The sequence below is a fragment of the Salvia hispanica genome, chromosome 3 (genome assembly GCF_029641045.1).
Source record: "Salvia hispanica isolate PSC_SH4W2 chromosome 3, Shi_PSC_v1, whole genome shotgun sequence".
NCBI classification, from domain to species: Eukaryota; Viridiplantae; Streptophyta; class Magnoliopsida; order Lamiales; family Lamiaceae; genus Salvia; species Salvia hispanica.
Genome location: NC_142694.1, coordinates 766,798 through 793,933, shown reverse-complemented (window position 1 = coordinate 793,933; position 27,136 = coordinate 766,798). Strand labels below are relative to the sequence as shown.

Below are 27,136 nucleotides of genomic sequence, written 5' to 3'. Positions count from 1 at the left end.
ATCATATTATCATTCCTAGCTAATTATTAATTATTTGTGCAAGTGGATGAATAATAAACTGCAATGTGACAAAAAAAATTATAAAAAATACGACCAACAATATGGTGTACATTATACAACAATTTTTCTTAGCCAGCAATATCCAACACAGCATAATATTTATAATATTATTGTATCAATTGTATCAATGATGTCATAGTATTATTTTAAAAGTAATATTATTGTAATTAATAATATTTATAATATTATTGTATCAATGATGTCATAGTATCATTTTAAAAGTAATATTATTGTAAAAAAGTAGTGTCACAGTATCATTTTAAAAGTAATATTATTGTAAAAAAGTAGTGTCACAGTATCACTTGTCATTTTACAAAAACCTAAATATAGTCAAAAATTAGAATTGAATATTGGATAATTAGTTTTAACATCTTATAAATTTTAATTATAAAAGTTATAAATTTAAAATAAACATTTTATTACTTTTAACTGCGTTTTAAAATTCAAATATTTATGATTCTCAAAACTTGAAACTAAAGCCTTAAGCCATTTTATTGGGCCGGCCCCATCGAATTTGGGCTATCGAGATCTGCGTCGATCTTATTCGAATTGAAATTCATTTAAGTTTGAACATTAATAGTTAATAGTAGTATAAATTAAGGGTGCTCAATTGTTACTTGCAAATTAATTCAAACCTTATAAGTAAAAAATTTACTAATTCAAACATAAATTTACTAAAAACATGCAACCTTTTCATTAAGCAAAACAAATAGTGGTTACAAAGACTACAATTCACCGGCGATCGTTGAGATCATATCCATCGCCTCGTCGCCGGAGATCCTCCACAAATTTATCCGAGCCCCGCTTCTCGGTCCGTGCACCGCCGTCGTCATCCAACGAGTCTCTCACATTCTCGGCCGCGTCCACCATTCCGTCCAACGTTTTCTTCGCCATCTTCCCTATCTCGACCCCCGCCTCGACCGCTCCCGCGACCACCCCCTTGGCCGTCTCCGCCGTCGTCTCCCTCTGATCTTCGTACGGATTGTTGGTGCTTCTTTTCACTTCATGTCGATTGTAGCTTTTGGTCAAGTCTTCTTGTGTTGAAGGATTAGTGCTTGTGCCCTTAAATTAAATTAACACATAGTAACAAATAATTATTGACATGTGATGTGTAAATAAATAGAAATTGATAAATTGGTGAATTAAGAGAAATTGTACCTGATATTTGTGGGATATGGAGCTGTAATTGAAGTGGATTAAGGAATTGGCTTGGTGGAAAATAGCTCTTCTACTTTGTAACATTGTGTTTTGATTATGTGAGGTGAATAGTGAAGACATTATTCTATCTATTTATAGGTAAATGTGATCACCGACTGTTATTGATAATATTGGCTTTTGAGAGACACGTGTATTTCCAAGCTATGCTTTACTCGACACCTCACCTTATATTAAATAGTAATTGGATAAATAATGTAAGTGTAAATATTTGAGATTGAAATTATGAAATAGCACCATTCACCCTTCCGTTGGGAGACAGCATAATTTATACTCCTTCCGTCCCAATAAATATGAAATATTTGGTTTCCGAAACAGGATTTTATGCAAGTGTTATTTTGTGAATTAATGAAGAGAGAGTAAAGTAAGAAAGAGGAAAAAGTAGAGAGAGTAGTGTTTTCATTTTAAGAAACGTTTCATTTTTAGTGGGACAACCTAAAAAAGAAAACGTTGCATTTGTAATGGAACGGACGAGTATATAGGATAAGTTAAGTCGAAAAATTTGTGAAGTTTTGATCGATTACTATAATTATAATAGTATTACTCTAATAATATAATGAAAATTATTCGCAAGTGTTCCATATTGATTTATTTTATGAAATTGTGTAATTTTATGTAACATTTTACATAAAAGATTAAATTTTTTGATTGATGTCATACATATATGTATTACCAATGAGGTAAATGATATCGTTTATTCAGACAAAAACGAGGTCATTTGATTAAAATCAACAATAATATACTACTCCTATTACATGTAAAAGATCAATCTATGATGTGCTTCACATGATTCTAACAACGCAAAATTCCATAGATACTGCATACTATACTAATCAGTCAGTTGCTTCCAAACAAGATTCAACAGCAATTGATCAAACAAAACTCACCTCAACACTACAAACTAATTCAAGAAACTCCTAAAATTAGCTAAATGTTCATACTGAGAAGGCTCTAACTGAACCCTTCTCTCCACCATGACATTAACCAGGCTCCCAGCTTCTGCAAGATGATTCTCTTGACAAAGGCAAGCCAGAAGGCTCGAGTAAACATCGCGATCGATCGACACCAAAGATCCCAGCTTTTCGACTTCCTGAAACAAGAAGTATCCATCAAGCACCCTCCCTTCCAACACAACTCCTCTTATGATGCTACTTGCTGCCAAACCACTAGGCTTCAGCCCACGAGCCAGCATCGTCCTAAACACCTCCTCCGACTCCCCATGTCTCCCTGCTCGGAACAGAGACAGCACAAGCACGTTATAAAGCTCATCCGTCCGAACCCCATCTCCTCCAAACGTATCAACCACCTTCCGAGCCTCCTCTACTTTCCCCTCTCTGACAAGTCCATCAATCAGAGTAACAAATGTCACCCTATTCGGTTTCATCTCTGAATCATACATCCGATCCAAGATGCTCCGCGCCTCACTAGCCATTCCTTTATCGATAAACCCCTTTATCATGGTGGTATAAGTCACCACATTCGGCCTACCCTCGTCCTTCTCCTTCCCCTCCACTCTCTCCATTCCATCCAAGAACTCCAATGCCAGCTTCAAGCTCCCGTGCATACAAATTCCATCGAGTATGGTCGAATAGATCACAGAATTCGGCACACATCCATGCCCCTTCATTGCCTTAACCAATCCAAGAGCAGCCTCCAAATCTCCACCATCACAAAGACCCTTAATCACAGAGCAATAGGTGACCATATCAGGAGTCAGATCACATAAAGGCATTTCTTTTAACAATCTCATCGACTCAACTAATCGACCTTTTGCAACAAGAAGCCTAATTACAACATTATACGACACCGTATCAGGCATACACCCAAGCTCCTTCATTTCCCCCAAAACCCACAATCCCATCTCCGCACACCGAGCCTCTTTACACAAATTCAAGAGCACCTTAAACATCTTAACACTGACAGCAAAACCCTCATCCCTATACTCATCCACGACATCAGCAATGATTCGAGGGTTTTTCTCAAGATTCAGCAGCTTACAAGCTTTGCTATACATGTACGAAGTGTGTCTGTGTGTGGGGTGAAAAGCAGCCCAAACGAAGAATCGGACGCCCAATTTGGGCTTTTCAATAGCACACTGTTCCAACACTTGCGCTATGCATTGAGAATCGAGATTGGATTTCACCGCGTCTAGGTTTTTCTCGACATGGGATTGATGTTTCTGCAAATGGGTCAGGAAATCTTGGGCTGGAATGGATGAATATTTGCTGAAAAAGAGGAATCTTTTGAGTGGGAAATCAGGGGCTCTGGGTGCAATTAGAGAGGCCGAGCGTCGAATGAATGGAATTGAAATCGGCATAATCTTTCAAAATATGGCCGAGATCGAGGAGTGAATCGTCGATTGAAGCCCTCGCTTCAATTGATGTTTCAGTAAAGACAACGTTTTTATCATCGCTCTTTGTTTTAATCTTTACGCAATTTAAGATTTGACAATACAGTTAAAAGATAATAGTTCCCACCGGCTAGCCGATTCAAGTCGCTAGCCGGTCGGCTAGCTAAATGATTGGAATAGGCCAGTGCAAAATCGGCGAGAGAATGGGCGAGCGCTGGACCCATTGTGGCGTGCCGATCGGCGAGCGATCGGCCAGCGCTATTTTTTATTTTTATTTTTTTGAAATTTTTTGAAAAACTATATAATGTCATTTTAGTTTCGTTTTCATTTGCACCACTTGTTTTAACGAGTTTTTTCTCTCTCTAAATTTCTGTACAAGAGCAACATCTAGCGATGGACAACAACAATTAGGCTCAATACAAAATTAAGACCTAAAACAGAAACATGTCATAAGGTCGGCTAGGGGCAAACTATAACGGATTCAAGGCATACTAACATTTTTTAATGTATTTTTTTAATAAATTAGTGAGGAGTAGAGTGGGGCGGTGGCTCGTGTGTGGAAGCCTGGATTTTTTTTTATTATGTAATTTTTTTGATTTTTAGTTAATGTACTTTTTTTTATTTAAATAAAATTAACGAATTTTCCCGTATATATGTCGTAAATTTAATTCCGTATTTTGTGTTTAATTCCGTAATGTAGTTGTTTTTGAATTATTTTTATTGCGGTTAGCCTGTGGCTGGCCTTAGACTTAGCCTATTTGCTTAAAATGATGATGTGATATGTGGATTTTTAATGCTGATGACGAGAGAGAGGCTAGTCTATGGCCGGCTAAAACAATTGGAGATGCTCTTTATGTTGTTTTTTTAAATGAAACATTAATTTTTTATGGGTTTGATGGAAAATTAGAAAAGTAGGCTATTAACAATAGAAATTGGGATAAAAATAAAATTGATGCAGTTTCTGGTCACAGACTTTTTCTATCTCTATAAAGCTCTGGAATCATCACTCTCTTCTAATACCGGCCATCAATTGATCATCGATTACCATCAATTGATCATCGATTAAATCTTGTATGTGCAAGCGCGCATATCTAGATATATAAAGATCTCCTTAGAAAGCGTGGTGTCGTTAGTGGGTTGGCCACAGTGTAGGCAAACTGTTTGATATATTGCCTCAGAGAGAGAGAGAAAAATGAGCAAGCGGCCTCCTCCCGATCCTGTGGCTGTTCTCCGAGGCCACCGCGCTTCTGTTACGGATGTTTGCTTCCATCCAGTCAAGAACATCCTTTTCAGTGGATCCACCGATGGGGAGCTGCGAATTTGGGACACGTTGCAGCGTAGGACCATTTCATCATCATGGGTTCACAGTGCAGCTCATGGCATCATCAGCATTGCTGCTGCTGGGGAGAACAGAGTGATTAGTCAAGGAAGGGATGGAGCTATCAAGCTCTGGGACTTGGGAGAAGCTGGCCTGTCCAGAAGCCCTCTCAGTACGATTAATACGAATTCGTATCACTTCTGCAAGCTCTGTGTATTGAACAAGCCCCATACTGAAATTACGCCAACTGAAAAAGTATCCAATGATCCCCACGAAACTGAGGTTGGCTCGGAGACTGGAGGGCGTAATTATGTTGCCACAGCTGGGGAAGACTTGTCTGTAGTTGAGATTTGGGATGTTAACACTGCTGAAAAGCTTGTGAAGCTGCCTCCAAGCTCATTGGATCGCTCTGCAAAGTCGAGAGGAATGTGCATGGCTGTTGGAGCCTTTTTGCCATCTGAGTCGGAGGCTTATGCACATGTTGTTGCTGGGTTTGAGGATGGATCAATGGTGTTATGGGATTTGAGAAATCCTTCCTTGCCGGTGACTAGTGTGAAATTTCACTCGGAGGCAGTCCTAAGCTTGTCTATTGACAGTTCATGTGGAGGAGGGGTTTCCGGATCTGCTGATGAGAAAATTGTGACATTTAGCTTGAATCCCTCAATGGGATCGTGCTTGGTCAAGAAAGAAGTTATTTTGGAGAGACCCGGTATAGCAGGGACCTCCATAAGGCCAGATGGTAAGATTTTCGCTACTGCTGGATGGGATCACAGGGTGAGGATACATGACTATCGGAAAGGGAATGCGTTGGCTATACTGAAATACCATCACGCAATTTGCAACGCTGTCACATTCTCAGCTAATAGTAAACTGATGGCTTCGTCTTCAGAAGATGCCACTATAGCGTTATGGGAGCTTTATCCTCCTAGAAATTGACATGTAATGTATAATTTGTTGCAGGTTTAGAACTTACGCGAAACAAAGGGTACATTTATCAGATTGTGCCGTGTTTTGTAGTTCTATGCTCTATTGCTCTATTTTCTTAACCTTTTGAAATAGTATGTTTGGATTGCTGAGAGTATCTTTTGAATGCTTAATGTCATTCGACTTCTGTTGTTTACATAGGCGCCATCTATGATCGAAACTATGTTCTGCTGTTCTGGTGCTAAGTTTAATTCAGCAAAAACTTCGAGATGCATGGTAACTGTATGTTGCTGTTTAGATGAATGATGTTTGATGGTTCCAGGTAGCTATGGTTACCGAGTTACAAAATTCTTACAATGCAGCCAAGATGTTATCATGTCTCCTGTGTTCAGACAACAAATCCTTGTAGAAATCCGATCGGCCTTTGTGATAGTCTATCCATATACATAGTTGCCGTATAGCCTCCCTCTTCTCCTCTGTAAGTATTTGCATTTCATCTTCTCTCTCTTCTATAATTTTCTCTAATTCTGTCACCGTATCTTCTAACTTGCAGACCTTCTCCTGGGATGCCAATATCTCGGTTTCCTTGTCATCAAGCTGAGCTAGCAAGCAGTCTAAATCGTCTTTCAAGTGTGACATAGATTTGTTCTTCGTTGCTGCCCACTGTTTCACAGAGTTGATCCCATGCGAGGCTTTCAACATCTTATTCTGGAGTTTGGCAGTGCATTGCTTGAATTTCAAGGTCTTTGAGTCTATCATTGTGAGTAATTCGTTTGCTGTAACCGTCAAGTCCTTCACATTCTTCAGTTCAGTAGACGTTCTGGCTGTCATCTCTTTGAGTTCCCTGTTATCATTCTCATACGAGTCCCTTGTCTTTCGGTACCACTCCTTGTTTTCAGTTTGTAGCTGTTCTGCAACCCTTATCCTACGGCTCAGGATCCTGTATTGGTCTTCAAACTGTTTCCGGAAAACTACAGCCATTTCTTCTATTTTTCTTTCCACGTTATGGAAGTTCGACTTGGCCATTTTCTCCAACTGGGATTTGTTTCGCTCTTTCTCCTTGTCCAGTTCGCGCTGCACTAGTTTCTTGTCATTCTTCAAGGCTTCAAACTCCACCTGCAAATGGATTCTCTCATTTTCTGACGTCTCCATCTTGCTCGTGACACTTTCAACCTCTTCTTCCAAGTATTTCAACTTCTGCTGTCCAGTTGATAGTTCATTTTCCCTCGTAGCAATAGTTCTCTGCAGTTCAGACACTCTTTCTTCTAGCGTCTCTCTCTCTAACCTCGATTGAGACACTTCGTGGTTCATTTGCTCTTCCAAGTTGCTCTTGGTGATGCTTAATGAATCTATCTCTGACTCCAAATCATGTACCTTAACTTGCAGGCTTTCCTTCTCCCGCGCTGTTAGCTGCTCACTCAAACACAGCTCATTTCTCAGGGTGTCTATCTGAAGCAAGTAATGTGATATTTCTTCTGATTTCTTTTCAATTTCCAGCACCATTTCCTCCTTGTCGCTATATACAGTCTCTAGCTGTTCCTGCAGTGAACTGACTCGTTCCATTAGGCCCTCGACTTCAGATGACCAGTGCTTAGTTTCGTCCAACAGCCCTTCTTGCAATTCACTTTTCTGATGCTTCAAACTGCTCAATTCGAGCTGCATTCCTTCAGCCTGGGTTTCGAGCTCCGCGATTCTAGTCTTGTAGAGCTGCTTATTATCCTCGAATTGCTTCCTGGAGGAGCTAAAAAGGTCCTCTTGCTCTCTGCTCTCAGCTTCCATTTCCATTATCTGAGCTTCTAGTGCAGAAATGGCGTCCTGTGCTTGCACAGCTTCGTTGGACCTCCACTCCACTTGCTCTTCCAGTCGTCTCCTGTGTGCGCGGAGGGTAGAAACCTCGATCCTCAACACAGCAAGCTGTGCCTCCAGATCTCTTATCCCAGCCTTGTCCCTTTGATTCTCGAGGTCCCTCAGATAGTCGAAAGGCGACCCTGGTTCGCTATTCATTACTTTAGTCACCTCACTCGAACAAGTCAAAGTATCTTCTACGTCAGAGTTTTCAAATTCTTCGTCATTTCCACCATTCCAATAATTTGATTCTGCATCCGTGTCGGGAGCAGGAGAGGAGTCTTCAACACTTTTCTTAACCCTTTCCCTCAAATTCTCATACAGAATGTAGAGTTTTTCATACTGATTGTGGAAATCTTGGATGAGCTCTATTGCTTGCGACTTTTTCTTCAAGTTCCTCTCTCTGTTTCCGCGGTTTATATCCTTCACGATCTTAAGAACGCTGTCCACTTGATCCCCCACCGCTGCACACATCATAATACTTGTCAGTTTCTTGCATCAATTTCTTGAAAATATCGAAATTGAAGATAACATCGTGTACCTATTTTGACTCGTTTGAGCTGTTCTTCCTTGTCAGGATCGATGTGATTGCAGAAGGACTTGGCTCTCCATTGTTGCTTTGCCATCTCTGCCACACCCCTGAATTCTAAAGAAGGTCTGCCTCTCCCTTCACCCCCTTTGTTCATCTCATTTTCTCTCTGTATATTAATCTGCAGCATCATGTTGTGGTTTACAATGTTAGTCTCATCACAGTTTGGCCATCTAAATCAATAATACTAATACTAATAGTTTCAAACCTATGAAGATTAATGCATGATTTTGATCACTTTTGCATGAATTTAATTATCAATATCAAGAATGGTTAGCCTGAGACCTATTCGGCTATTCCTCATATACTTTCCTTTCATGTAAATTCAATGAATTGCAGATATGAACAATCATGTAACATGTATTGTAAAATAATAGGAGAATTATGCATTGATTGATTTAGGTAAAGGTTTTCTGGAAAGTCTCAACTAAATTACAAAAACATAAAAGAAATGCATGACAAGAACAAAATTACCTGAATATGAGAGAGAAAATGGTGAAGATTTAAAATCCTCAGGGGTGAAGGGAAGAGATGAAATGGGGAGATGAAATAATAAACAGACCACCATATATTTAGTAATTATTTTATTTTGAGGGAGCAATATATTTGTTACAAATAGAAAATTTTAATACTATAATCTCATGCCTTGCTACATTATTTAATTTTTTTCTTTTTTAGAGCCTCTGGTCTAAATTAGTTATCACTTGTCACCACCACCACCACCACACTGGCAGTTTCAGTCTTCAATCTGGTAAAATTTTGGAGTGGTGATTGGAATTAGACATGGTGATGGAGTTGGTTGTTAATAGCTTCCTTGGATCAGTATTTATAGGAGTGCGAATGAGTCGAGTCGAGTCGAGCATCGACAAATTAAGTATCGATTGGTTAGCTATGTAGTCGAGCTAAGGAATTTCGTAATTGATTTATTTACATAGACATTATTAGTTGAAATCAATTTCGTAATATGTATCTTTTCAAAACAATGGAAGTGTTGCCAAATCAACTTCCTGTAATACATGTCAGCTTCAAGTATAGTTGGTTGAAAATTTTGATTCTGAGCTATTAATTGAACAATGAATTTAAGTTAAGTATGTTTGTAATATTTGTAAGTATGAGCTAAAAATATCACCATGGGTTCATATATTTAAGAAGAAACATATTAATATTATGTTCTAATTATAAACTGATTGATAACTCACTTACACCAACTGCTTTGCTTGGTTATACAGCAAGGCAAGAACAAAAAAGTATCAAAATTTTCACTTCATTTTTATGTTGTGTGGAAGGCAAAACAGTCTAGCACACTAGCTGAGCATGTGATCTATGTTTCAGGTTCGGGGACTGGCATCCAAAGGCAGTGCAGTCGGCCTAGCAGCAAGTCTTGAAGGGCGTGCATTGGGATTCATGGGCGATGACATCGTGTTATAAGCAGATGGATGGATTGGCGATGGGCATACATTGTAGCCTCTTGATGGCGAGGAAGCCGGGGAGTAGGGCTTCTTCACTCTCGCTGGCGAGCACATTGAACTCTCGTTCTTTGCTTTAAATTCTCTGGCGGGCGAGGATGCTGGCGAGATGCTGCTCTTCATCCCGGATTGTAGTGTTCTTTTCACGTCCCTCTTTGGACTCTGCACCGCTGTCTTGCTAAATGCTCGTGATGGTGATGAGGCTGCTGATGTCGACGCCTTCTTTACCCTGGCTGGTGAACTCAATGGCGCGTCGCATCTTGGTGATCTTGGAGACTCTGCGCGTACGGGTCATCAATTTCAGCCGTTGATCAGAATTAGAAAGGGAGAAAGAGAAACTGACCTGGGATGAATTTGGTCTTGATGGTTTTTAGTTTCTTATCTTCATAGCTGTCATTGGTCGTAGCTGTTGATTCCATCGTCTTGTGAAGCGAATATGATTTCTTCTCCGGGATCTCGGGTAATCTGTTGTTACTGTCTTGTGATTCAGATGGGAGATTTTGATCATGTTCAGCTGTTGTAGTTTTGGTGTATCTCTTCCTTGGGGCCTCTGGAACAAATGAGTGCATCGTCTCGGATATGACCGTCCTGAGATCCACATCAACGGCCGAGTTCTTGCTGTCAACGATATCTGAGCAAACTGACCTCGGATCAGTCGGCACAAGGAAGAGATCATCCATGGCAGTCAACTGCTCCTCATCAAAGATTGATGCAGGAACCATATCCCATTTCTTGCTATTGGTTTTCTCCTTCTCAATAATCTTGTAGGCCAGCATCTGGAACGGGATCTGCGTGACAGGCGCGAGGTTCCCGCTCCCTTCTTCTTCGAACTTCTTCAGATACGCGGCCTCCATGTCGCAGTACTCCACAAGAGGCGGAGGCGAATGCGGGTGGGCGTGCTCAGGGCTGATGATGAGGTTCTTCTTGATGTAGCGCAGGATCCGGCATATGGACGAGAATGACGGGCGCAGATCCGGATTCGTCTGCCAGCATTTCTTGGTGAGGTTAGTCAGGTATTTCGGTGTAGGGCGGGAGAAAAGAGGCCTCTCTCCCGCCATCACATTCCTCGCCATCTGCTCCCCTTGCAGATGGCCGTCCTCAAACGGGACTTTCCCCGTTAGCAGCTCGAAGCAGAGCATCCCGAAGCTATACACATCAGCCTTCTCGCTGCATTTCCCACCGAGCTCAGCCAGCACCTCGGGAGCCAACCAGATATCAGCATCAGCAGCAACCGGCCTAGGGCTTCTCGAAGCACAGCTCCTGATCGCGCTCATCCCAAACCCGGACACTTTAACTTGAAACCCGCCCGTGGCGCTGTTCCTCTCCTTTAGAAGGATGTTGGAAGGATTGAGATCTCCATGACACATCTTCCTGGAGTGCAAATACTCCATCCCTCTCGCGATCTGCAGCATGAGATCCACAGCCCCCGGGATAGTGAACGGGACGCGATTCTTCTGCCCCGAGTGCTCCTTCACAAAGGAAGCAAGATCCTTGCTCATCAGATCCATGACAATGTACCCTTCCTTCCTCCCCTCGTCGTAAAACGCGCAAAGGTGCTGCAATATGTTGGGATGCGACAGCGAAAGCAGAGAAGAAACCTCGGGGAGTAGAGGCGCAACATCTCCAACGAACGTCCTCAACCCGAAGCTCTCCCCCAGCCAATGAATCTCCTTGAGATGGCTCGGCCCGCTAGGGTAACCCGACCCCAACCGTCGTTTCACTTGGTAATCCGCGGCCCCTACTAGGATGCTGCTCGGCATCACCTTCTTCAAACTCTCCACGTCGTTTAGTTTCCTCAGCAGCAGCTCAGCCAGCTTCTGCTCACTCTTCTCGTCCTTCCTCTCCCGAACTTTCTCGGACAGCAGCCATCTATCCTCCCGCCACGCGGTCTCTATCCGGCTCCTGATCTCCGCAGGTACTAAAAACTGTTTTCCAAACTTCCACAAGAAAATTTTGGGATCATCACATTCATGGTCATATTTATGCAGGAGGGCCACCCTCTTCCTCTGCTGCTCCCGCTCGTCGCTCCCAGAGATCTCCGCGGCCGTCTCAATCGCCTCAATCACAACGGTGAAGCAGGACAGCACGTTGTGAACGTGCATCTCCGTGCAGTCCCGGTTCGCGTGGAGGCTGATGGCCTTCCCCCACCAGTTCTTGATATTGAGGCAGTATCGGATGTAGCACTCGGCCTCCTTGAAGACGCAGTGGAGCTCCTTCAGCGGGCGCTCCAGAGGCTTCCACTTGGTGGCTTTCTCGTCGAGCCTCAGGCTGCGCCTCATCTCCTCCGAGATCGTGTCGAAGGCCAGCTGCATCATGTCTGCCAGCAGACAGCATTGCCTCTGGTTGATGGAGATCTCATGCTTGAGTATCATCAAAGCCTTCACACTGCCAACAACCTCCCCAACCTGCCTCAACTGATCCATCTCTCTTTCTTTGATGGTAATTTGTTTCACACAATACACTCACTTGCTACATGCATTTACACACACATAAACCATCACTACTTTCAATAGTTTTAGCTTTGGCAAATTGTCAGAAGAACCGTGAATTTTGGTCAAATTCTGCTCCATCCCGCAACTTTAAAAAACGGCCTTGAAAATCTTGAAAATCTTGAATTTTGAACACTTATCTTAATTTGTCACGACAAGTATTTTTAAATTGCTTTGTGTGTGGAGAAAATAATAAAATTTCCCGTCGGTCTCGTCCCTATAGAAATTAGATCCCGTGGAAAAATTGAGATAAATGTTGAAATTCGTGGAAATTAGCTTATGAACAATATTTAAAATCGTATTACCAACCAGAATTTAACCGAAATTTATGATTTTAAGAGAACGCACCCAAACAAGAGAAACGGATTAATGACTGACCTGTTGCATGAGGAGATGATCAATGAAGCAATGGCATCTGCTGAATTTTGAAGGGTTCGGGAACGAACCCTAGCGAAATTCAGCAGAAACCTGATTAGGTATAGCCAATGCTAGATGGTACCTGTAAATGAATAGATTTGATGCAACAAAGACAAATGGAAATGAAAGTGTTTCTTGTTTTTTAGTTTGTCGTTGAAATCTACCTTCTTTCTTTTTGCCTTTGATTTTTTTTCTTTTCAATATATTTCCGTTAATTTCGTTACATCTATTATCATCTCTGTTGTTTCCTTAGAAGTAGAAATTTTTAACTAGTGAACGGATTTTAATTTGAACTAATAATTAGGTTTTTAGGTTTTATTGTGTGTATAAAATTGGGCTTTAATTAGTGGGATAATAATTTATTAAATGTAAGTAGGGCTAAATGAATTAATCTCTCAATGTTGGAACAAGTCCATTTAGACATTCATGAGACTAGCTACAGTTGCCGTTACAATCACGGAATGCAACCACAGTTTCGTTGACTATGGACACTATAGAGGTACATTTCTCTATCTCCTCATACTAATATAGTTATATATGTATGTATGTATATATATGGTAATGGTTAATTGAAATTGATTGATAGATTCTCCAACGCAAAGCTGGTTCCTTTGAGCAAAATCCTCCTCCGTTCCTCAACATAAAATGTCTCAAAGTGATAGAAGGACGTTGTGGAATTCGCACAGTGTTACAAAGTGTAATGTACTATTTGACACGGAATTTCGAATGTGAGGTCGAACTTTCTCCTAGTTTATATGTTTGTTGAATAGATAACCGACGAAGACGAATGCTATTACTTTTAGCTTCATTGGATTTGATTTTATTTGTTTGGTATTATTTTTATTATTTATTTTTTATAGATTATTAGCATTTGATTTGAGAGCTTATCATGTTGTATCGTTTCACATATTTATGAGTATTTGATCAGAAATAGGAATTAAAAAAAAACACACCCATATGAATTTTGGACAAAAAAGTGTGTGATATGGCATTAAAAGGCTTGGGAAGGTAGAGTTATGCCAACTCTTATGTGGTTAACGATGAAACAATGTACTTAATCAAGTTGCTTTTCATGGACTCTATAGATTACCATTCAGCCCCAAACGAATTAATAAAGCAACACAGATATGCAAACGACTAAGGACCATAATCAATTCGTTAGTAATTCTTCTCCTTATTTAACATTTTTCATGATCCAATGAGCAATTATATATTCATAAAACAAATCTTCCATTAAAGATGCCATATTGATGGTATCTAAATTTGTACTGCTAAACTTTAAAATAATTAATTAAAATTAACCCTTTTAGTATATCTTTTATAAAACACTCTTTCCTTTTCATAAAATTATGGACATTTAGAATGACACTAGAATTAATATGGTTAAGTAAGAGGGTTTGTGTTAAAATGACAGCCCCTCTTAAAGTGACACCGTGACACCACTTATACAACAATATTATAAACGTTACACAGCAATATTACAAACACTACACAACAGTCTATAGATTGTTGTATAGTGTGTCTGATATTGCTGGACAAGAAAAATTGCTGGATAAAGACCAGCAAATTGCTGGCCGTCTTTTTCAATTTTTTGTTTTTTTTTTTGGCCACGTGACAACTTATTATTCATCCACGTGTACAAATGATTGGCTAGAAATGGTTGTATGGTGTTATTTTAAGGGGTGGTGGCACCCTAACATGCCCCTAAATAAGAGAGATAGAAAGGAAAAAAGTAATTATAGTTTTGTTAATAGAAAATAGGGCCTACTTTATTTGAGAGAAGGAAGTTACCAAAAATAAAAGAAGATTTTATGAAAAAATAACCTTATATTTATGTAAGAGAGAGTATAGAATATGATTTATATATTATAAATAAAACGAAAAGTAAGATTAATCAAATTTAAAAATAATTCCTTAACTATATATCTGTATTCTAACGAATCAGGACCGAATCTCTCCCAAAATCCATTCTTTTTTATATCTCTATTCTTTACTTCTTTTTCATATTTGCGATTCTTGTTTCCTTGTGGGTAAATATGAATCTCTCATTAGATTTGTTTTATTTTTATTAGTACTCCTATCCTATATAAACTCTCTATCTCTCTCATATTACAAATATTATTGTGTTTGTTGAATTTTATTTGTATGAGATCAATGGAGGAAGACCGAATGAGCCAACTCCCCGATGATATTCTTCTTCTCATCCTCGACAAAATGGACACATTTGAAGCGGTGAAAACCATGATTCTCTCCAAGAGATGGAAAAACCTGTGGCGTTCCGTCTCCGCCCTCCGCTTCCGCCTCCGCGTGGACAGCCCGGGCTGCTTCGTAACCAAAATACTCTCTCAGTGCCAACGTGTCTCCCAATTTCTCTCTCACCGCGACGCCGCAGCCGCCGTCCACGACTTCCACCTCTCCGCGGACGGCCCGGGCTATGTTTACAGAGAATTCTTGGAGGAATGCTTGCTCTACGCCATCAACCACGGCGTTCAGTCCCTCAGCATCGCGTCCTCCAACTGCCACCTGAGGCTTCCCGCAGCGTCTGAGACGCTGCGGGAGCTCGAAATCCGGAATGGGTTCGGCTCGGTTAAACTACCCGGACGCCTATCTTTACCAAATTTGAAAACCATTCATCTTCTCACCTTCAAGGTCCTCGGCGATGATCACCGTAAGATAGACCCTTTTCCGGCCTCCCACAGCTGGAGAAGCTTACTCTCACCGATAACTACTCTCATGACCTTGTTATAAACGCTCCAAAGCTTAGAGCTCTCGAAATCAATCAAATCAGTGGTCCTTTTTTTGCGAAAGAGATTTCTGCTCCGTTGCTAACCTCGCTTCGATACGAGGCTCCTAAAGCTTGGGAATGTACAAAGGTGGATCTCCCAGCGTTGGAACACGTCTACTTAGACATTTATGATATCAGTAGATACAGCCAATGGAGGAAAAAAAATCATTACAACTTTCTTAGTATGCTTCACCAATTACGGAATGCAACCTCAGTTTCATTAAGTTTGGACTATAAAGGTACATTTTTCCATCCCCTCACACTAATACATGAATGTATGTATATATATGGTAATGGTTGTTTGAAATTGATTGATAGATTCTCCAAAGCAAAGTTGAATCCTTGAAGCAAACTCCTCCTCCATTTTCTAACATGAAATGTCTCAAAGTGATGGAAGGACGTCATACAGCAGTTAGCCAAGTGTTACAAAGTGTAATGGACTATTTGAGACAGACTTTCAATTGTAAGGTCAAGGTTTCTCCTAATTTATCTATTGTTGAACAGTATACCAAGTAGAAGAATACAACTATGTAATCAAATACTGCCACTAAGCATAACCCAACAATATTACATAACATGTATTTTTAGCTCCATTGGATGATTTGATTTTTATTTTTTTAGTCTTATTTTTATTATTTATTTTCATAGATATTTTATTTGACAACATATAGTTTTGTATCTCTTCACATATTTTATCGGACATAAGAATGGAAAAAAAGAAATTATATTTATCCTTCTCACACCGATATCTCTCTTTTCCTAAAAGTCTCCCCTCTTTCATATTCATTCTTTTGTCTCTTAATTTTTTTTTTGACCGAAATGTCTCAAGGTGGGACGTCACAAAATTCGCAATTTGACATGGATAATGTATTACCACAATCAATTCGTTAGTTCCTCTTTAATCTTGTATTGTTAAAGGAAATTAGGACCCACCTTATTTGAGAGAATGAAGTTACCAAAACAAAATAGAATGAGATATTTTTATAGGACATTCCAAAATTAAAAAATATCCTTATTTATATAGGACGCATGGAGTATAGAATTTGATTTATTTTCATATCTTTATATACCCATATACTATAAATAAACGAAAAGTAGAATTAATCAAATTTAAAAATAAAATTATTAATTTTCTAAACTTTCTTCCTTATTAACTATTTAGTATACTTCTCAAAATCCATTCCTTTTTATATCTCAATTCTTTACAACTTAAATTTTGTTTTCATATTTGCGATTCTTGTTTCCTTATGGGTAAATATGACTATAATACTGGATCTCTAATTATTGAGAAAACAAGATAACAAAGAAAAAACAAGAACACAAAGGTTTAAGTGGTTTGGCAATTCTAAACATCCACTGGTAAAATGAGAAAGGATTTGTATTGATGATGAGAGGGCAATGTTATGGGCGAATAAAGTGGGCATGATAATTTAGATGCAATTAGAGTATTAAACTAATTAATCATTAATTAGTCAAAAATAGTCTTTATTTTTGTTGTATGCATATTATTTCAAGGTTTACATCTATCTATTTAAATGTGTGTTTATGTTTAATATAGTTTAATGGGTGTATTGATGATTGATTGACCATTAAAGAGAGTAATGGATGTCAATTAATTCATATTTTACTTGATTGATGAGATTAACTACCATTTAATATTTAGTTTTGAAATTTAGAGCTACTAACATATTGGTAATTAGTGAGCTTAATAGGTATCATTTCATTTTCAATTTATGGAATATGTAGTGTGATAGGAATTAATCGAGATTTTTAGTTGTTTTTTATTGTTTTATTTCTCTTAATTTTTCATGTTTAATTATGGTGTTGAACATAAATTTTTGAACGATTATATTTACTTATAAATAAATAATATTTTTACATTAATAATATTATAAAAAAATATTTTGCAGTGTAACATAAAATCAAATAAAACTGAATGTGTAAATAGCTTTGTATTAAGATCAGACATCATCGATGGCTTTTGTATTTAAAATCCGAGCCGAGCTTCTTGCAGGTCAATGCACAAGTGAATAATATACTTTCAAGTGTGAGGGTTGCGGTCAATGTCAGGCCACTCGTCAAAGCCGAGCTTCTTGTAGGCTGTACCGGCTGCATGACCATTTTTCCAGCGGAGAAGCAGGTCAAAATTGGATCTCATTCATTCACATTTGACTATGTCTTTGGTAGTACGGGATCTCCGACTTTCATCAAATATTGTAGAAGTCGGAGATCCCGTGCTACCAAAGACGTCAAATGTTAATGAGAGATCCAATTTTGACTACTTCTGCTCCGGAAAAATGGTCATGCAGCCTGCAAGAAGCTCTACGATTGGTCTAACATTGACCGCAACCCTCACACTCTACGATGATTCAGAGTTGTTCATCTTCAGTCAGAAGCTGCCTAGAGCGGAAGAGGCGTGGAGGGTGAGGCGAGCTCACGAGACTTCCAAATCCAATTGGTTCTTCAGTCTACTAACATATTCCTCGAATCCAAACACCCTATCAAATAGTTTCATAGAAAGAACTTAAAAAACCTTTTAAGATAAGCTACACAAAAACACATACTGTAGTCATGCAAAACACATTCCAAGCATATACCTTTAATTTTTATTTACGGAAAATTCAAACACACCCTTATAAAGAACGAGGACAAAACTTATAAATATTTCAAAAAATGCTAAAACTCGGCTTTTATACATGTATAGATTAGCTTGGGCAGTTTGTGTTTGATTGTTGATTATCAAAATTTAGTTGGGCATTTGTTGGATTTCTTTTGCATTACAAAATATGCAAAGTATGTGCAATTGAAAGAATGTGTTGATGTGGGAAGAAACAATACCTGCTGCGATGGATGAATTTGTGCTAAGAAATTCGGTGTGAACAAAAGAATGATCGAGGGTGTCATGTATATATATGAGCTGATGTGTGTAGAGGATTTGAATAAATATAAATATTCTAGCAAATCTTACCATATCCTATTTCTATTTAAATTAGGATTTAAATAAACCTACTTCCTATTTTATTGGGAGAAATTATTATTTCATTCTGCTCCTTAATATTTTATTTTACTCCGTGAAATACCAAATGAAATCATAACCTAATTAAATAGCGTAGATTTCGAAATTTTCTCCTTATTTCTCCCCAAAAATCACGCCAACTCCCTCCTCCATATCTTCTCAAATCTTATCATAACCTAATTAAATAGCCTAGATTTCGAAATTTTCTCCTTATTTCTTCCCAAAATTCACGCCAACTCCCTCCTCCATATCTTCTCAAATCTTTAATTTATTTAATTAAAGATTTTATATATTGCACTATATAAATACATGAGAAACACACTATATAAATACAAATCACACGCCTCCCTCTCTCCCAAGTTCACGCCCCCACTCTCTATCTTCTACCAGTGGCGCTACACACTCGTCAAATGGTCATATTTGATGAATGTGTTGCCCATTTGACGAATGTGTTTCGCCACTTGTAGAAGTTGGAGATTCCGTACTACCATAGACGTAGTCAAATGTGAATGAATGGGATCCTGATTTGAGAATTAAAGATTTTTCAACGGGATGGAAGCCCAATGGGGTCGCGTAGAAAGAAAAGAGTATAGGAAAGATTCACGTTTTTTGGGTAGAAGGGAAGAAGAAAGGCTTTGAAACACACTATAGAATTTAGGTTATAAATTATTATATTTGTGTTATGAATTAAAGTTGGACTTTTGAATTGAATCGATATGGGCGAATAAAGTGGACTTGATAATTTAGATGCAATTAGAGTATTAAACTAATTAATCATGAATTAGTCAAAAATAGTCTTTATTTTTGTTGTATGCATATTATATTTCAAGGTTTACATCTATTTAAATGTGTGTTTATGTTTAATATAGTTTAATGGGTGTATTGTTGATTGATTGACGATTAATGAGAGTAATGGATGTCAATTAATTCTTATTTTACGTGATGGATGAGATTAACTACCATTTAATATTTAGTTTTGAAATTTAGAGCTAACCTCGGAGCGGATCAGCTAATGCATATTATACAACATTTGCTAAGACACCAATTAAAACATGACACGTGTATGCTATTTAAGAAGAAAAAATATTAAAATTCAACTCAAATCTTTTCTATCTTCAACCAATATCTTGAGATTATCTCCCTGTGCTTTTTTTACTTGAAGGATGCCGAGGAAACCAAGTTCTTCTTCACGCCATCTGGTTAAGAATACTCATTTATTTTCTTTCTCTCACACACACAGCCTTCTCTTTCTGAGGGAGAAGATTATAAATAGAAGTTGAATAGAATGAAATCAGTTATTTGAAAACGTTGAGTTTTGTAAGGTGACTGCAGATCTGGGAAATCTATCAAGAGTTCATTTCTTTTGATCCTTAAAATAAGTTAATTTATTGATAATCAAAAAGCCGGAAGACAAATCTTTGAACCACGTTATACAAAATATATTCCACAATACAGAAGAAGAGAGAGAGGGTGATAAAACGCAAAGAAGAGAAATAAAGATTGGGTGAAGAAATGAAAATTTGAAAGAAATAAAATGGCAACCCAAAGTAAAGGCTAAAGCGGAAAAAGAATTCAACCAGATGAGAGATGCGCCGGAGAATGAAGGATTACGATCAAATAAAATACTAGTAACTGTTATTTTTTCTTCTTAAATAGCATACACGTGTCATGTTTTAATTGGTGTCTTAGCAAATGTTGTATAATATGCATTAGCTGATCCGCTCCGAGCTAACCTATGGTAATTAGTGAGCTTAATAGGTATCATTTCATTTTCAATTTATGGAATATATGAAGTGTGATAGGAATTAATCGAGATTTTTAGTTGTTTTTTATTGTTTTATTTCTCTTAATTTTTCATGTTTAATTATGGTGTTCAACATAAATTTTTAGGGTTTCATTAAATTACTGAATGCAACCTCAGTTTCATTAAGTTCGGACACTATAGAGGTACATTTCTCCATCCCCTCACAATAATACATGTATGTATATATATGGTAATGGTTGTTTGAAATTGATTTATAGATTCTCCAAAGCAAAGTTGGATCCTTGAAGCAAACTCCTCCTCCATTTTCTAACATGAAATGTCTCAAAGTGATGGAAGGACGTCAGACAGTTAGCCAAGTGTTACAAAGTGTAATGGACTATTTGAGACAGACTTTCAACTGCGAGGTCATGATTTCTCGTGGTTTATCTGTTGTTTAACAGTTAACCAACATAGAAGAATACAACAATATTACATAACATGTATTTTTAGCTCCATTGGATGATTTGATTTTTATTTGTTTAGTCTTATTTTTATTATTTATTTTCATAGATATTTTATTTGACAACATATAGTTTTGTATCTTTTCACATATTTTATCGGACATGAGAATGGAAAAAAAGAAATTATATTTATCCTTCTCACACGATATCTGTCTTTTCCTAAAAGTCTCTCCTCTTTCATTTTCATTCTTTTGTCTCTTAATTTTTTTTTGACCGAAATGTCTCAAACGTCACAAAATTCGCAATTTGACATTGATTTTTGTCACACATTTTACACTTTGTGCTTCTATTATAATCTTCATCTTCCATGTTTACATGTGATAAATTTTAGAGCACATTAATGTTTCGATTTCCTGTATGAATTTTAGAGCACAATGCTTCTCTAATTTCAGTCCCAGCCCTTCAATTTCTTATATAATTGGTATTTACTTGGTCTGACGATTTTGGACAATTTTGCTAAATCTAGTACTATTAGAGAGAAAAAAAAAGTGTGTGATATGGCTTTAAAAGGCAAATGTGTGTAGGCAAACTTGGAACAATCTCCTTCCTCTTTTTCTCTGCCTTTCATATCCGGTTTTATAGAGATTATAGAAAAGATGTTTTCAAGAAATTATAGAAAAGAGGTATTCATTATACTCGATTTTTTTTAGTATAGATAGTGTTATGCCAACTCTTATGTGGTTAACTATGAAACAATGTACTTAATCAAGTTGCTTTTAACGAATTAATAAAGCAACACAGATGCAAACGACTAAGGACCATAATCAATTCGTTAGTAATTCTTCTCCTTATTTAACATTTTTCATGATCCAATGAGAAATTATATATTCATAAAACAAATCTTCCATTAAAGATGCCATATTGATGGCATCTAAATTTGTACTGCTAAACTTTAAAATAAATTAATTAAAATTAACCCTTTTAGTATGTCTTTTATAAAACACTCTTTCCTTTTCATAAAATTATGGACATTTAGAATGACACACTAGAATTAATACAAAATTGGTTAAGTAAGAGAGATAGAAAGGAAAAAAGTAAATATAGTTTTGTTAATAGAAAATAGGGCCTACTTTATTTGAGAGAAGGAAGTTAGCAAAAATAAAAGAAGATTTTATGGAAAAATAACCTTATATTTATGGAAGAGAGAGTATAGAATATAATTAATACACTTCCCGCAGCCTTTCTCACCTGCGAGACGCTGCGGGAGCTCGAGCTCGGGCAGCTACGCTGCTCGGTTAGAGCACCCGGACGCTTATCTTTACCGAATCTGAAATCCTTTCATCTCGAAACCCTTTTGGTCTTCGACGATGATGACATCAGCATGGAGCCCTTTTCCGGCCTCCCGGAGCTCGAGAAGCTTACGCTGATCAAGTATCCGAGGGACGGCCTTGTTATAAAGGCTCCAAAGCTTCGAGTCCTGGAAATTATCGATTTTTATCGAGTGAAAGAGATTTTTGCTCCGTTGCTGACCTCGCTCAGATACGAGTGTGATGAGGCTTGGGAATGTGCAAAGGTGAATCTCCCAATGTAACAAGTCTGTTTAGACATTCAGGGGAGAAAGAAAATACTGTTACAATCTAAATCTTACCAACTTTTGTAGTATGCTTCACCAATTGGAGAATGCAACCTCAGTTTCATTAAGTGTGGACCTGTATTATATAGGTACATTTCTCCATCTCCTCATACTAATATAATATGTATGTACGTATGTGTATATATATGGTAATGGTTGTTTCAAATTGATTGATAGATTCTCCAAAGGAAAGTAGGATCTTTAAAGCAAACTCAACAAAGTTGGATGTTTAAAGCAAACTCCTCCTCCATTTTCCAAATTGATGGAAGGATGTCATAAAATTCGCCAAGTGTTACAAAGTGTAATGTACTATTTGACACAGACTTTCGACTGTGAGGCCAAGCTTTCTCCTAGTTTATATGTTGTTGAACAGATAACCGACGAAGATGAATACTACCTTTAGCTTCATTGGAATTGATTTGATCTTTGGTATTATTTTTATTATTTATTTTTATAGATTATTAGCCATTTGATTTGAGAGCTTTATCATTTTGTATCTTTTCATGTATTTACGAGTCAGAAATAGGAATTAAAAAAAGAGCACACCGACATCTCTCTTCTCCTAAAAATCTCCCCTCTTGCATTTTCATTCTTCTCTCATTTTCATTCTTCTCTCTCTTAATTTTTTTTTTTGACCGAAATGTCTTAAGGTGGGACGTCACAAAATTCACTATTTGGCATGGACTTTGTATTTGTCACTCATTTTACACCTCATGCTTCTATTATAATCTTCATCTTCCATGTTTACATGTGATGAATTTTAGAGCACATTAATGTTTCGAAATTTTAGAGTACAATGCTTCTCTAATTTCAGTCCCAGCCCTTCAATTTCTTATAATTGGTACTCCATCTGTCCCGCAATAAGAGTCCTATTTAGTTATAACATATGTTTTAAGAAATGTAAAGAAAAATGATCTGAATAAGGTAGTGGAATATATGTCTCAATTATATGTATTAATTTTATAATAAAATGTTAGTGAAATAAGTTGGTGGAATGTGAGACTTACTTACCATTTATAATAAAAGTTATATATGACTCTTATTGTTTAGCGGACCAAAATGATAAAATAGGACTCTTATAGTGGGACGGTTTACTTGTCTAACGATTTTGGACGGTTTTGATAAAACTAGGACTGTTAGAGAAAAAAATTTGTGTTTTCATTCACCATTCTACAGACACAATAAGCAGGGCTTAGATGCACATAAGGCAAACTAATTCACGGAATTTAATTTGGGGAAAATTAGGGGAAGCCAAATTGAAGTACATGCTCAGATGAAGAAGAAGATTATGACGATAACAATCGATACAAAAGCTCATAAATTGAAGTACATGCTCAGATGAAGCAAGCTAAGGCACTTACAACATAACTAACATGCATCCATGGCTAGATCTTCAAGGGAACCACAAACCTCAAAGCATACCTCTACCTGATCCATACTTGAACTAGCAATTGATGGATTCAAGCAACCTAAATCTAGGAATTGGATAGAAAACCTCTCCAAGAGGAAACAAAGCTCTCAAGCATCTAATTTCATAAGGAAAAGAAATGACATCAAGAGATATTTATACTATGGGTCCAAAAATAGAAAGTTGGCCCACAAAATCTAAGTATCGGATATTTTGCCCGGTCGGGCATTTTTCACAGCCAAAACGCCCGGCCCGGGCATTTTCGTGAAGCTCCCGGCCCGGTCGGGCGTTCTTCCTGAAGCTCCTGGCCTTCTCTGCGCGACTTCCGTAAAACAGCCATAACTCCCTCATTCGGACTCTGATTGGGACGTGCAAAATATCCACGCGAAGTTGTTTCCAAGACGAATACAATGGTGGCAGTTTCGTAGCTTTCGGATGTCATCTCAATAGGACAATTGTCGGTTGCATCCAACCGTAGTTGAAATCCTTGACGCACGGCTTCCATGATCGTATCAATCTGAGAGTGGCCTTCATATGTTGCGTGATTGTTCTGAAGCGATGCGAACATGGTCTGGCTTGGTAAGGCATGGTACGACGGAGGATTTTTTCGACGAGTCCTTAAGCTTGACTGACGGAATATCAGCTCCAAAAGTGTGATGGGTAATGGTCTTAAGTGGTGTACGTTATTTGGTGTTGGTTGCTGGTATATCTGCAAGAAACGACGTGGTTTTGTTTTCAAAGAGGAAAAAGTATGCCCAGAAGTGATTATGAGACAAATTGTTAGTATGGCTCAGTATATAGAGGAGACTCACTCAACAGAAGGTGGAGACTCACTCGACAGAAGGTGTAAGGATGAGAGCCTTGCGATCGCCTATGTTGATAAGCTGGAGACCTCCTTTAAGTGATACTCTTAAAATGAATACAGATGCCTCGCATGGAGGAGAGTCGGGGAAAGCATTTGGGGGAGGTTTATTTCGTGATGAGCTTGGAACATGGAAGTTTGGATTTGTTGTCAACATCGGAGTGTGCTCCATTTTGACAGCTGAAGTTTGGTGTTTATTCTATGGTTTACAGTTGGATAAGTCTCGAGGAATTAGGAAGCTAGAAGTGGAGAGTGATAGCCTTGTCGGAGTCGCCATGATTCTAGGAAATTTTAAGATCTCTGTCAATTGTCGCTCCATTATACACAAGGTACGAGAACTACTCCGGAACTTTGAGTCTGTTGTGATTCGTCATGTGCACAGAGAAGGTAACTTTGCAGTTAATTTTTTGTCCCACTTTGCATATATAGCTTTTCTAGAGGAATTCATGTTCTAGAAAATCCACCGGTGGGTATTAGCAGTCGGTTGCTTCATGATAGATTAGGTGTTTCTGATATTCGTTAGTTTCTCTTTTCGGGCGCTGCTCGCATTTATGTACCAAAAAAACTCATAAATTAGTTTCGCAAATAACATTTTATTTAGAAAAAATGTGCAAAAACACAACTATATGTTTTAAAATAAATAAATCAAAATTAACTTTATTAGTACTCTATCTTTTATAAATTACTCATAAAAATATGGACATTTGGAATTAATACTTAATTGGTTAAATAAGAAGAAAAAAGTAAATATAATATTGTTAAAGGAAATTAGGACCAAACCTTATTTGAAAGAATAAAGTTATCAAAAAAAAAAAATAGAAGGATATATTTTTATGGGACATTCCAAAATTAAAAATGTCCTTATAGAATTTGTTTTATTTTCATATCTTTATATACCCTTATATTATTATTTTTGTAAACTTTCTTCCTTAACTAAATCTCTCTCAAAATCCGTTCTTTTTCATTAATTTAAATTTCGTTTTAATATTTACGATTCTTATTTCCTTATGGGTATATATGACTATAATACTGGAACACTGGATCTCTAATTATTTTTTTGCCTAAATTATAAATATTAGTATTTGAACAATAGATTTGATTTATTTTTATTAGTACTCCTATATAAACTCTCTCTCTATTACAAATATTACTACTATCAGTTCACACCGCCTCGCACATCGTCGCCGTCTACCATTTTTTGCTTATAAATTAGGGTTATAAGGTTGGTTTGTATGGAATGGAAGCAATATGATTGTGTCAATTAAAAACTAAAATACTTCAATTAGTAGAATTATTATTATTTTTGTAAAGTTTGTGTTTGTTGAATTTTATTTGTATCATAGCAATGGAGGAAGACCAAATGAGCCAACTCCCTGATGATATTCTTCTTCTCATCCTCGATAAAATGGACACACTTGAAGCAATTAAAACCAGCATTCTCTCCCGTAGATGGAAGAATCTGCGGTTTCTTCCCGCAGCGTTTCTCACCTGCGGGACGCTGCGGGAGCTCGAGCTCAGGAATTGGTTCGGCTCGGTTAAACTACCCGGACGCTTATCCTTACCAAATTTGAAAACCCTTCATCTTGAAACCCGTTTGGACTTCGATGACGATGATCTGCCCTTTTCCGATCTCACGGAGCTGGAGAAGCTTACTCTCACCAATTATTCGTGGGGTGGTCTTGTTATAAACGCTCCAAAGCTTAGAGCTCTTGTAGTCACCGGTGATTCCTTGGTAACCAAAGAGAATACTGAAATCGCCGGTTATTCCTTTTTAGCGAAAGAGATTTCTGCTCCGTTGCTTACTTCGTTTAGATACGAGGCTCCTAAAGCTTGGGAATGTGCAAAGGTGGATCTCCCAATGTTGGAACAAGTCTACTTAGACATTTATGGGAGTAATTACTACAATGAAAATCATACCAACTTTCTTAGTATGATTCACCATTTACGGAGTGCAACCTCAGTTTCATTAAGTTTGTATACTATAGAGGTACATTTCTCCAACTCCTCATTCTAATATATGTATATATGCACTCCAATATGGTAATGGTTGTTTGAAATTGATTGATAGATTCTCCTAAGCAAAGTTGGATACTTGAAGAAAACTCCTCCTCCATTTTCCAATATGAAATGTCTCAAAGTAATGGAAGGACGTCATGAAGTTAGCAAAGTGTTACAAAGTGCAATTGACTATTTGAGACAGACTTTCAACTGTGAGGTCAAGGTTTCTCCTAATTTAACTATTGTTGAACAGTATACCAACGAATACAACTATGTAATCAAATACTAAGCATAACCCAACAATTTCTGATATATTATTACATAACTGTATTTTTAGCTCCATTGGATGATTTGATTTTTATTTGTTTAGTCTTACCTTTATTATTTATTTTCATAGATATTTTATAGTATAATTTTGTATCTTTTCATATATTTATGAGTATTTTGATCAGACATAAGAATGAAAAAAAAAAAAGAAATTATATTTATCATTCTCACACCGATATCTCTCTTCTCATAAAAGTTGGCCCTTTTGCATTTTCATTCTTCTCTCTCT

General features: G+C 37.6%; 6 protein-coding genes and 1 long non-coding RNA gene across 7 annotated transcripts; 3 read left to right on the top strand and 4 right to left on the bottom strand.

Moving 5' to 3' along the window:
• Positions 1 to 730: 730 nt before the first annotated feature.
• On the bottom strand, positions 731 to 1,328 carry LOC125216413 (uncharacterized). The gene is made up of 2 exons (XM_048118115.2): positions 1,219 to 1,328; positions 731 to 1,122 (listed from the first exon to the last, which is right to left on the bottom strand). Exons 1-2 carry the CDS (start codon positions 1,300 to 1,302, stop codon positions 793 to 795), a joined length of 414 nt encoding a protein of 137 aa, XP_047974072.2. The 5' UTR covers positions 1,303 to 1,328; the 3' UTR covers positions 731 to 792.
• A 640-nt stretch (positions 1,329 to 1,968) lies between these two features.
• Positions 1,969 to 3,687, bottom strand: LOC125211748 (Tetratricopeptide repeat (TPR)-like superfamily protein). Its single transcript, XM_048111658.2, has one exon. The coding sequence runs from the start codon at positions 3,590 to 3,592 to the stop codon at positions 2,177 to 2,179; it is 1,416 nt and encodes a 471-aa protein (XP_047967615.1). The 5' UTR covers positions 3,593 to 3,687; the 3' UTR covers positions 1,969 to 2,176.
• An 840-nt stretch (positions 3,688 to 4,527) lies between these two features.
• EMB2757 (Transducin/WD40 repeat-like superfamily protein) lies at positions 4,528 to 5,991 on the top strand. The gene has a single exon (XM_048115191.2). The coding sequence runs from the start codon at positions 4,818 to 4,820 to the stop codon at positions 5,877 to 5,879; it is 1,062 nt and encodes a 353-aa protein (XP_047971148.2). The 5' UTR covers positions 4,528 to 4,817; the 3' UTR covers positions 5,880 to 5,991.
• Positions 5,992 to 6,137: 146 nt separating this feature from the next.
• LOC125214254 (uncharacterized) lies at positions 6,138 to 8,400 on the bottom strand. The gene is made up of 2 exons (XM_048115189.2): positions 8,254 to 8,400; positions 6,138 to 8,176 (listed from the first exon to the last, which is right to left on the bottom strand). Exons 1-2 carry the CDS (start codon positions 8,396 to 8,398, stop codon positions 6,219 to 6,221), a joined length of 2,103 nt encoding a protein of 700 aa, XP_047971146.2. The 5' UTR covers positions 8,399 to 8,400; the 3' UTR covers positions 6,138 to 6,218.
• LOC125215054 (uncharacterized) lies at positions 6,233 to 12,296 on the top strand. Its single transcript, XR_007175201.2, has 6 exons — positions 6,233 to 6,345; positions 6,421 to 6,627; positions 7,254 to 8,196; positions 8,290 to 8,367; positions 9,634 to 11,682; positions 11,756 to 12,296. It is a non-coding gene; the product is annotated as an uncharacterized LOC125215054 (long non-coding RNA).
• LOC125215050 (uncharacterized) lies at positions 9,443 to 12,196 on the bottom strand. Its single transcript, XM_048116348.2, has 2 exons — positions 10,111 to 12,196; positions 9,443 to 10,045 (listed from the first exon to the last, which is right to left on the bottom strand). The coding sequence occupies exons 1-2, from the start codon at positions 12,188 to 12,190 to the stop codon at positions 9,630 to 9,632; spliced, it is 2,496 nt and encodes an 831-aa protein (XP_047972305.2). The 5' UTR covers positions 12,191 to 12,196; the 3' UTR covers positions 9,443 to 9,629.
• Positions 12,297 to 14,827: 2,531 nt separating the features above from the next.
• Positions 14,828 to 19,678, top strand: LOC125214246 (F-box/FBD/LRR-repeat protein At5g56420-like). The gene is made up of 3 exons (XM_089068494.1): positions 14,828 to 15,341; positions 17,646 to 17,881; positions 19,637 to 19,678. Exons 1-3 carry the CDS (start codon positions 14,828 to 14,830, stop codon positions 19,676 to 19,678), a joined length of 792 nt encoding a protein of 263 aa, XP_088924620.1.
• Positions 19,679 to 27,136: the final 7,458 nt, after the last annotated feature.

What these genes read in the sequence shown, in the direction of transcription:
- LOC125214254 (XM_048115189.2), bottom strand. Translation starts at nt 8,398, where the DNA reads ATGAACAAAGGGGGTGAAGGGAGAGGCAGACCTTCTTTAGAATTCAGG. An exon ending in GCTCAAACGAGTCAAAATAG is followed by an intron (nt 8,177 to 8,253) that starts GTACACGATGTT and finishes TGATGTGTGCAG; the next exon opens with CGGTGGGGGATCAAGTGGAC.
- LOC125215050 (XM_048116348.2), bottom strand. Translation starts at nt 12,190, where the DNA reads ATGGATCAGTTGAGGCAGGTTGGGGAGGTTGTTGGCAGTGTGAAGGCT. An exon ending in CAAGACCAAATTCATCCCAG is followed by an intron (nt 10,046 to 10,110) that starts GTCAGTTTCTCT and finishes CCGTACGCGCAG; the next exon opens with AGTCTCCAAGATCACCAAGA.
- EMB2757 (XM_048115191.2), top strand. Translation starts at nt 4,818, where the DNA reads ATGAGCAAGCGGCCTCCTCCCGATCCTGTGGCTGTTCTCCGAGGCCAC.
- LOC125211748 (XM_048111658.2), bottom strand. Translation starts at nt 3,592, where the DNA reads ATGCCGATTTCAATTCCATTCATTCGACGCTCGGCCTCTCTAATTGCA.
- LOC125214246 (XM_089068494.1), top strand. Translation starts at nt 14,828, where the DNA reads ATGGAGGAAGACCGAATGAGCCAACTCCCCGATGATATTCTTCTTCTC. An exon ending in GGTCCTCGGCGATGATCACC is followed by an intron (nt 15,342 to 17,645) that starts GTAAGATAGACC and finishes TGTCTTTGGTAG; the next exon opens with TACGGGATCTCCGACTTTCA. An exon ending in GAGCGGAAGAGGCGTGGAGG is followed by an intron (nt 17,882 to 19,636) that starts GTGAGGCGAGCT and finishes TTTTACTTGAAG; the next exon opens with GATGCCGAGGAAACCAAGTT.
- LOC125216413 (XM_048118115.2), bottom strand. Translation starts at nt 1,302, where the DNA reads ATGTTACAAAGTAGAAGAGCTATTTTCCACCAAGCCAATTCCTTAATC. An exon ending in CCATATCCCACAAATATCAG is followed by an intron (nt 1,123 to 1,218) that starts GTACAATTTCTC and finishes ATTTAATTTAAG; the next exon opens with GGCACAAGCACTAATCCTTC.